At 37.9% G+C, this 10319-nt stretch overlaps 1 protein-coding gene across 1 annotated transcript; it reads right to left on the minus strand.

Annotated features, from left to right (window-relative positions):
• Positions 1 to 9340: 9340 nt before the first annotated feature.
• LOC126695792 (uncharacterized) lies at positions 9341 to 9907 on the minus strand. Its single transcript, XM_050392606.1, has one exon. It carries the CDS (start codon positions 9905 to 9907, stop codon positions 9341 to 9343), a length of 567 nt encoding a protein of 188 aa, XP_050248563.1.
• Between the last annotated feature and the right edge of the window lie 412 nt (positions 9908 to 10319).

Here is a 10319-nt window from a genome sequence, read left to right on the forward strand (position 1 = left end):
CAGGGGCGGAACTACAGTGGGGCAGGGGGGGGGCCACTGCCCCCCCCCCCCCCCCCCCCCCTCCCCCCCCCCCCCAAAAAAAAAAAAAAAGCTGTATATATATATATATATATATATGTTGAAATTTTAAATTTTGGTCCTAATAGACCCCCCAGTTAAAATTAAAAAAAAAAAAAAAAAAACTGGTATACATATGTAATTTGAAAAATTAAAATTTGCCCTTAAATATATATATTTTTGGATCTCCTCTGAAATAGTGCCGAGTTCCATTTTGATAAATGTGTTGAAATGTTTAAGAAACACTTATTTTATATGTAGTATTTTGTTAAATATGAAATAGATATTAGTTTTTATTTTCATAAAAAAAATTTGTTTTAAGCTTTGCCCCCTCAGGTTCGAATCCTGGTTCCGTCCCTGCTGCCTGCAAAGAAAACAATAAATCATTCCTTGTGAGCCTTCTAAAAGCCTCTTCAATTTCAAGGTTTTTTTTTTTTCTTTTTTGAGTTTGTATACTCATATGGATTATTGTGAAGTTATTAGCTTGCATGTACTACTGTGCTCTATAGATATCTTATTAAGAAAAGATTGATCAAAATTTTATTGCCTAGATTAAAAAATAAAAAATAAAATAAACGAATATATCAAGACCGCTTCGAATATAGCAAGTTATTTGCTTTAGTATTTGCTTTAGAATTGCTTCGAATATAGCAAGTTATTTGCTTTAGCATTTGCTTTAGAACTGTGCAGTCCTTCCATCTCATATATAGCAAGTTATTATAGGAAAAAATTCTTTGGACGTAACCCAAAAGTGTTGGCTAGAGAGAATTTGAACCCATAATTTAATAGATATCATAAGGATTTTGGAATCATTAAACCAACTTCTTAAGATTTGTTGCTCGAATTCTTAATTTGCCTTGCTATGGATTTTCTTGACGTGAAATGATACGATATTCCTTGTTAAGGAAGAAATTTAATATTATCTAATCAATAAAAAACGTATTCTTAGTCCTCCAAAAAGTTGGTATTGAAGCTTTGTGTATAGACAATGCTATAAAGGGTTTGATAAGTTCTTATCCATTTGGGAAAATGAGAAGACTCTTAAAAGAAGATAGAGGGATTTCTTCGAAACATAGTTTGAGTCTTTGTCCATTGTTTGAGTGAGGGAACACTATTGGATTTTTCTTTTCTTTTTTTTTTCTTTTTTTTTTTTTTAAGATTCACTATTGGATGTATTAGGGTTGTGGGATAGTGAGTAACTCATTTGTGAGTTTTTTCTTAGTTGTTATTGAAGGTTTGCTTTAGGTGTAATGGGATTTGGGTTAGTTTGTACTTTATATTAACACACGTGTGAGAGGAGAAAATACAATATTTCAAGAATACTAGATAATTTTCCCATTTTATAAACTAATCTATTTTTATAAACTCATCTATTTTTATAAACATATATATTCATTATATTTTGATTTTTATAAGCTATATGTTGTATAAGAGTACTATAAGAATAAAATTCATCAATTAAATTTTATATATAATTTCTTATTTCTATTAAAAAAACAAATTAGGGGAAAGTGGAATTTTCAAAATCCTCTGTCACTGTTTGTAGCCATCATATATGAACAAGTTTACAGAAATTTTGACAATTAAGCACAGAGAGAGAGAAATTTTTGTATTATAGCTGGCCCTAAGTGAATGAAAAGTTGAAAACTCAAAGGGAACTGTAACTCTATATGTCGGTAGACTTGGTCAAAATTTAATGGGACTCGATTCTTTTCTTCAAACTTGTGAATGGAACTCTATGATCCATCACTATTAATTAGACTAGGAGTCAAGCACTGATTTTAAGTCAAGTAGATGGGAAACCTCCATTTTTTCAATCTTGATATCAATTTTCTTACGTGACAAAATTTAAGTCCAACGTATTTAAGACTAAAGTTTCATTGATTTTGGAAGAATAAGTCCCTCTCTGTCTCAAGTTGGCTGTGTAGTGTGCTATTGTCTGTGTACACACATTGTGTTTGACAACTTTTGTTAAGTTTATTTACTTAAATGTGAGAGAGAAAAGTTACAGCAAATAAGCTAGATTTTTTCATTAACCAACTTTTTTGCTTAACATTGCTGTTTGTCTCATCTAAACAAATAAGTTAGCCAAACTCACAAATGTAAACCAAAATTTCGAGGTAAATTAAAACAAAATTAATGATCTCCGGAATTCAAATAGGCCACTAGTGGTGGTTTAACCTAATTTCTACCTTCCCAAAAAGAAACAAGTTATTTTTAGTAAAGAAAGAGTTTATGTGTATGAAATGGAAACCATGCAGTTAAGAGATATCAGAGATTTGAGTTTTTTCCTCGGTAGGGTTGCTAATGCCCAAACTTAACATTTGAGCACAAATCAATTATAACCAAGACACTCAGATACATATTTGACTAAATCATGAGGTTGAGAGAGCTAGGATTTGCCAAAACTTACAATTTAAAAAAATAATAATAATATGTTAGAATAACTCTCTAGTGGATAAGGTTTGGAGGAAAACACTTCAAATTCCTTTTATATCTTTTTATTAGATGTGAATTTTGAAAATCTAACCGTTGGACTTTATAATATTTATGTTCTTAATATGCATGTCAAATTTTGTTCAAATCAAATGTTATTTACTATTCGATTAATAAACTTATTTTTTATATATAATTTTAGATCACAAAAACTTGAAATTTAAATATTTGATTGATAACATAACTATTAATCTTTGATCTTCTCAAAATTTTGCAAATATGAAGGATATAATAAGAATATGCAATTTAACGTTTAGATTTTCAAAATTTACATCCAAAAAAATATATTTGTGGAGTTTGAAGTGTTTCTCTCCAAACTACTTTGGAGAGAAACATTTTCCCTCTCTAGGAGTCTAGGGGCTTCACATGGCAATGCACACACATTGATGCCTTGAAGAAGAAAAAAAGAATATTTAAGTTTTGATCTCAACGAAGACAGCCAATTTGTGAACATTGTTATTTGATGCCCTTGGAGGATTAAAAAAAATTTATTTTTAAAATTGTGGAGTTTTCAAAAATTTAGTATTTGCGGCTTTTATTTGATAATTTTTTGGGAAATTAAATAGAAATAAAATATTTTTTTCATTTATATTTAACTTTGTGGTTAAGGTAAATTAGTTTATGTTCAAAGGAGGACAAGTTTTGGGTCAATTAAACTAGTTGAGGTATTTACTATTCTCTATTTAGTAAGGATAATTTAAGGTTTAATTGATTATGTAATGGACACGAATTTATTAGGAGTATTTGAATTTGACGATAACACAAGCAAGCAGTGACTTTTTCTTTATCTTTTTTTTCAGGGCATGGTATATTAAAATTACATCATGTGACTGACCAATGAATAATAGAAATTCTTCTAAGAAAAATGAATAATAGAAATGACACGATGATAACAATAATGAGATTAACAAGCGCAAGTAATGAAGTAAGATCAATTAATTTACTTAACATTAACTTGTTTTATTGTCTAATTTAGATTGGAAAAATTAATTTTCTTTGGACCTTATTCTAAAGGAAGCTTTGGATTGGAGCTGTGTCTCAAAATAAATTGGGTCTCTTCTGGGAAAGTTATGTGTCTTGCAAACTTCAATCCAACAATCAAGGCATCCAATCAATAAATAAGTACAAAGACAGATTCGAGTTACCTTCTACCTAGCCCCCTTTTCATATGACTTTTGTGGTGCTTCACGCGGCAACTTTTACGAACAGTGGAACTTTCAACTCTCAAGTCAAGAAGCTCATTGATATTCGATTCACCCTCTATTCAGCTTTGTTTCAATCGAGAAAAGTCAAAGGTCAGACACTTGCATCTAAATTTTCAAATTTTGAAATTTTTTAAAGGATAAATGTTATATTATATATGTATGTGTGGAGTGTGTGGTCATAAACCTCATGCCAATGTCAAAATAATGTAGCATTACAACCAGTAATGGTTTAGCACGTTCCCATGCTAACATGTATCACCTAAAAGTTGATAATCATCTAGGGAAGGTCGGTATTGGGGATTTAAAAATATATATATATATATATATATATATATATGAGTGACTGAGTCAATACAATTTTAAAATAATGGAGGATTAGGTTTTTGAAGTGGGTTTTTAGTTAATTATATGGATACAATACAACCAAAAGGAAGTAGCTATTATTAGAAACTAGAATCCCATAAAAAAAAATGGAAACAGTTTGTGTTTTTCTTTTCTTTTTTTTTTTTGAAAGTGAAACTTCACTTGAAATTCATTAAACACTTCAGAAATTGGAGTACAACAAAATCAGGCATAAAACACAAGCAGACCTAACATTTAGCCCTATCAATTTGGCAAAGTTGTTGAAACATAGGAGGCTCCATTTCAATCCAGGTCTGTGACATCCTGGTTTCTCTAGCCAACTTTGCTAATTCATGAGCCACTTTGTTGTATTCCCTTTCCAAGTGCTTGACTTTCCAGACATCAAAGAAAGAGGACAGCAGAAGTATCCCTTGAACAATGGGCTGCAACTCTCCATGGGGCGAGTTTGAGGAGATAGCATCAACGATCAAAAGCGAGTCAGACTCAATAATAACTTGCTTGAGCACCATCTATTGAGCTAGCAGAATCCCCTGCTCCACTGCTAATGCTTCGGTGACTTCCACGCTATATTGTGCAGGCAGAATCTTTGCACTTGCTGCCACAACCCTACCTCTACAATCTCGAATTACCACTCCCACACCAGAGGGTCTACCATCTTCAGATGTTGCACCATCCACATTTATCTTATGCAAACCCGATGGAGGTGCATTCCACCCAACCTCCGGAGGTTGCTGCCGAAGTAACTTGACAGCTGTAGCAACATTATAGTCATTAAGGGCTCGCTGTGCAGTACCCCAGATATGAATTGAGGGGGAACCTTGTGCCTCATGAGCCACCCTATTTCGGTTGTACCAAATCGACCACGCTGTGACAAAAAATATTTCCAAGTCATGGCAAGTTCCAGCTTCCATAATTCGCAATGCCACATTCACTACATCATTTGTTTCAGCCAAGAGATTGATTGGGCAAGACTGCCAAAACCACCAAACATCACAAATTTTTTTACAATAGAGAATAGCATGTTTTGTACTCTCTCCCTCCTTTCCACATAGAGGGCAGGAAGCATCAACATCAATACCTCTTGTCACCATATTCATGCGTGTCGGCAGTCCATTCACACAAGCTCGCCAAGCAAAAATTCTCACTTTGGCCTGAAGCTTAAGGTGCCACATTTTCCTCCAAAGTGGGGCTCTATAGTCGCCATCCGAGCATCCACCCAAATCCGGTTCTTCAACCAAAGGCAAAGCTACATAGTATGCACTTTTAACCGTAAACACACCCCTCTTGTTGCCCAACCAGATTATACTATCATTCGGTAAGCTGTAACTGAGTGGTATTTTAAGTATAGTATCTGCCTCAAAAGGGTAGAAAAGTGCCCTTACCCTATCTGCCTTCCATCGCTTTGTGTCCTCGTCTATGAGAGATGAGACCATTGGGAAATCATCTATGTCTCTTTGGGGAGAGCAAACTCTATAAGTAGTGGGGTTAGGAAGCCACTTATCCTCCCAAATGTGGATCGTTTTCCCATTTCCAACTCTCCATCTAGTGCCTTTCCTTATTACTTCCAAGTTGTTGTAGATACTTCGCCAGGCATACGAGGGATTACATCCAAGCTTTGCACCAAGGATGTCACCTGCAGGGTGATATTTGGCTCTATAAAGCCGAGCCACTAAGGAGCTTGGGTTGGTAAGGAGTCGCCACCCCTGCTTAGCTAGCATAGCTAGGTTGAAAGCCTTAAGATTGCGAAAGCCCATTCCTCCTTGTAGTTTAGACTTACACATTTTCTTCCACCCCACCCACGCCATCTTTGCTTCTTGGTTCTTTTGGCCCCACCAGAAGTTCCTCATCATTTGTTCCAAATCCTCACATAGACCTTTCGGAAGCAAAAAACAGCTCATCGTATATGTCGGGATAGCTTGAGCCACCGCTTTAATTAAGATCTCCTTGCCACCCAAAGAGAGCATTTTTTCTTTCCAACCCGATAGTTTTTTCCCCACCTTCTCCTTTATTTCCGCAAAGACCTGGTTTTTTGACTTCCCAATTATAGAAGGGAGGCCAAGGTATTTCCCATGCCTTGTGTCTTGCATAGAGCCAAGAGTGCACAAAACCTCCCTTTTTGTATCAGGTGTTGTATTTGGGCTGAAACAGATTGAACACTTGTCTGCATTAATTTTTTGCCCCGAAGCCATCTCATATTGCTTTAGAATCTCCACCAATGTTTGGCTCTCTTGCCTTTCTGCCTTGCAAAATAGTAAACTATCGTCTGCGAAGAACAGATGGGAGATTTTTGGGCTTCCCCTACATATCGAAATGCCACTAAGCCTCTGGTTGTCATTTGCTTCCACAATCATCGCTGAAAAAGCCTCCGTACATAGCAAAAAAAGGTATGACGATAAAGGGTCTCCTTGCCTTAACCCCCTCGACGGTGTGATGCACCCATGACTTTCACCATTAATTAGGACAAAATAAGATACCGTAGTAATACACCTCAAAATCCAGTCCACCCACCTCTCATGGAAGCCCAACCTCCTCATGACTTTTTCTACAAAAATCCACTCTACTCTGTCGTAGGCCTTACTCATGTCCAGTTTAATTGCCATATAACCATCCTTCCCACTCTTCTTATGATCCAAATAATGCATTAACTCAAAAGCCACTAGTATATTGTCTGTAATGAGGCGCTCTGCCAAGAAGGCACTTTGATTTTCTGATATAAGATGAGGGAGAACTACTTTGAGGCGGTTTGCAAGACCTTTAGATATCAACTTATAAGCCATATTACTGAGACTTATGGGACGAAACTCTGTCATCCTGGATGGGTTCTTAACTTTTGGCACAAGAGCAATGTTAGTTCTATTTATTTCAGCAAAAGGAGCATTGGAATTAAGCACATTAAGAACCATATTAGCAACATCATAACCAACAATATCCCAGTATTTTTGATAAAAAATAGCTGACATACCATCCGGGCCGAGGGCTTTTGTAGGGTGCATTTGTTGGAGAGCTGCTTTGACCTCATCCATGGTAAAATTACGTGTTAGATCACTATTCATCTCCCTGGTGACCTTGGCTGGAATTAAGTTTGTCACTTCATCAACACTAGCTGGATGGGTGGTTGTATATATGTCTTCAAAATATGCTATGGCAGTGGCTGCAATACTTTCCTTGTTGCTACACCATAATCCATCCTTGTTCCACAACCCATTGATAGTATTCTTTTTCCTCCTTTCCGTTGCACGATGGTGAAAGTATTTAGTATTGCGATCTCCCTCTCCTAGCCACTGTACCCTTGATCGTTGCTGCCACCACACCTCCTCATCATCCAGCAATTCATTAACCTCCTTTCTAAGCCTATTGATTTCCACCCCATTCTGTCCATCATCATCATGCTCAATTAGTCTTCCTAAAGCCTCCTTTTTTTCCTTAATTTTTTTTGGAATTCTCCCCAAAGTGGATTTGCTCCAGCCTGTCAAAGCTGAAGCACACTGTTTGAGTCCCTCACATAGCCCATTTGGAGTACCTCTACAAGAACCATCCTTCCAAACCTCCTCAATAACATCCTTACAATCAGCCCTCCTTATCCATATAGCTTCAAAGTGAAATCTACGTTTCATTTGTTGAGAGATAGCACTAGTTTCAGTAAGTAAAAGTGGGGTATGATCAGAGGTAGTATCAACTAAGTGGTGTACCTTTATATTGTGGAAGTACTGCAGCCACTCCACAGTTGCAAAAGCACGATCCAGCCTCATGTAAATTCTGTCTGGTCCTTCTTGTTGGTTGCACCAAGTGTATTTTGAGCCACGATACCCCATATCCTTAAACTCACATCGATCAATGACATTTTTGAAACCTGCCATTTGTTGCCATGATCTTTGAGCACCGCCTTGTTTTTCTTCTCTTGAGAGAATCTCATTAAAATCCCCCAAACATAACCAAGGCAGATGATATTGGTTGTTTAAGGTATCAAGAAAATTCCACGACTCCCTCCTAAGATGAGTTTCCGGATGCCCATAAAAACCAGTTATCCTCCACTTGAAGCCACTGCTTTCCTCTGTAACCACCGCATCAATATGGTGCTTTGAGTAGCTCTTAATTTCTAAGTCTGTCTCTCTTCTCCATAACATAGCTAAGCCCCCTCCTTTTCCTTTTCCTTTGACATAAAACCCATTTTCAAAACCAATCTTTACCTTAACTTTCTGCATTCCTGGATTTTTTCTTTTTGTCTCCCACAAGAAGACGATTGCGGGATCCCAGCGTCGCACCAAATCGCGCAACGCACCAACTGATCGGGGGTTCCCAAGCCCCCGACAGTTCCAGCATAAAGCAATCATGGCTCCCGGCGGTGCTGTCTCGCAGTCACCGCCGTTTCAATAGTCATAAGAACATCACTGTCTGGAGCTTCCTCACGTTTTTTCTTATTTTTCCTTACCTCCTCTGCTTCTTGCTTCTCTATTTTCCTAGGCCTTTTTGTTCCAACTTCCTCTTCTTTTTGGGCTACTGCGTTACTATCAGTCAGGCCCTGTGCTCTGGCTAGTTTCTTCCAACTTCCCCTTGCATTGGGCTTCCTTTCTTCACTTTGGCCCACGTCCATATAGCCCACAACAGCCTCTTCACTTTTATCACCTTTTGGCTTCAACGGGCTTGTCACCTCCGACTCATCCCCATTTTTCCTTCCCTTTTGTAGGCCCACTATAGATATTTCATCCCCACATATTTTATTCTTCCCTTTTGCCTTAGCTGTGTCCTGCACCTTCCCTTGCTCACGTGCTACATCTCCCTTCCCCAAGCTAAGCAAAGTCTCTTCAACCTTATCCCATCTCTGAGACAGACAAGCCGCCTGGCATGCTGACCTCCCATCATCACCTCGGGTACCCCAGTCACCAGCTTTTCCACTTTCTTGAAAGCCACCAGATTTTTGAACTCCACCGCCACTATCAGTCGCTGTATCTCCCATCACCGCCATCGAGGGTGGCTGCCTTATTTCTTCACTTCCGCTGCTTGACACAGCACTGTCATTCTTCTTGGTTTTTACTTTATACTGAGTCCCATTAAAACTTCCATTTGCTTTAAGCCACTCCCCATACTGATACTCAGTTTCCTTTCCATTTGTTGCTTGCGTGCAATGCCGATCGTCATGTCCCATTCTTCCACATACATAGCACACAGTAGGCAGCCTCTCGTACTTGAAAGTTATCCATACCCTTTCATCTTCCATGTTCTTAATGTACCCCCCCCCCCCTCCGGAGTGGTTTGTCGATTTGCAACTCAACTCGGATTCGCATAAACTTCGCCTGATCTGTTTGCCCTGACCTCTTATCTGTTTCAACATAAATACCGATACTATTTTCGATGTCTTTCCCGGATTCTTCAGACATAAACTCAAACGGCAGCCCCCACACCTGAACCCAAAACGGCGAGTGTGTGAAGGTAATGTTCGCCGCTGAGAGGCCTTTTCTCCATCGACACAATAGCAGCAAATTATTGTCAAAATTCCAGGGGCCATTTTTCTCTACCCATTCCATTTGGTATCTCGACCCAAATTTAAATTGTAATATACCATTGCCTACCTCCAATATCCTCAAGTCAGATCCCATTTTCCAAACAGCTCTCAAAGTGCCTTTCAGAGCTCGTTGATTCTGTTGCCTGCTTGACTGAAGCTTCCCAAAAAGGCTTAGATAGCATTCCTCTAGAAGCTCAGCACGGCTTTGGTTCGTGATCTGGATACATTCCTCTTCTTCCTTGGTGAGCTGCAGATTCTGCAGTCCATCTAGTACAGCTTGTTCCATTTCAATGCTCTAGGTCTTGACCATGCCCAATCTTAGAGATTAGTATAGTCAAAGAGAAAACCCCTAGTTAAGAACTAAGGGAGGAAAGAGCTCTTACTGAAGAGAGAGAAAAAAACTCCTACTTGGGAGAGACTTATGCCACACAACAGTTTGTGTTTTTCACGTGTATTGTACCTGATATACTTAATATCTTGTTTGGTTTAGTGCAACCAGTCTTGGCCCCCAAAAATAAAAAGATTTTACATTTTGCTTCCTGCTTCTAATAGAAGTTATGATGAGGAGAAAATAGAGTTCCTTATTGATGAGCCACTAGCCTTGGTACTGTAATGACCAAAGGAAAAATCGCTAATCACATCTGCGTTATACCTCAAAAAAACTAGTCACAATTGAGGCTCCTTGAAGTTGTTAATAA

Source organism: Quercus robur, chromosome 8 (genome assembly GCF_932294415.1).
Source record: "Quercus robur chromosome 8, dhQueRobu3.1, whole genome shotgun sequence".
In the NCBI taxonomy this organism is placed as follows: domain Eukaryota; kingdom Viridiplantae; phylum Streptophyta; class Magnoliopsida; order Fagales; family Fagaceae; genus Quercus; species Quercus robur.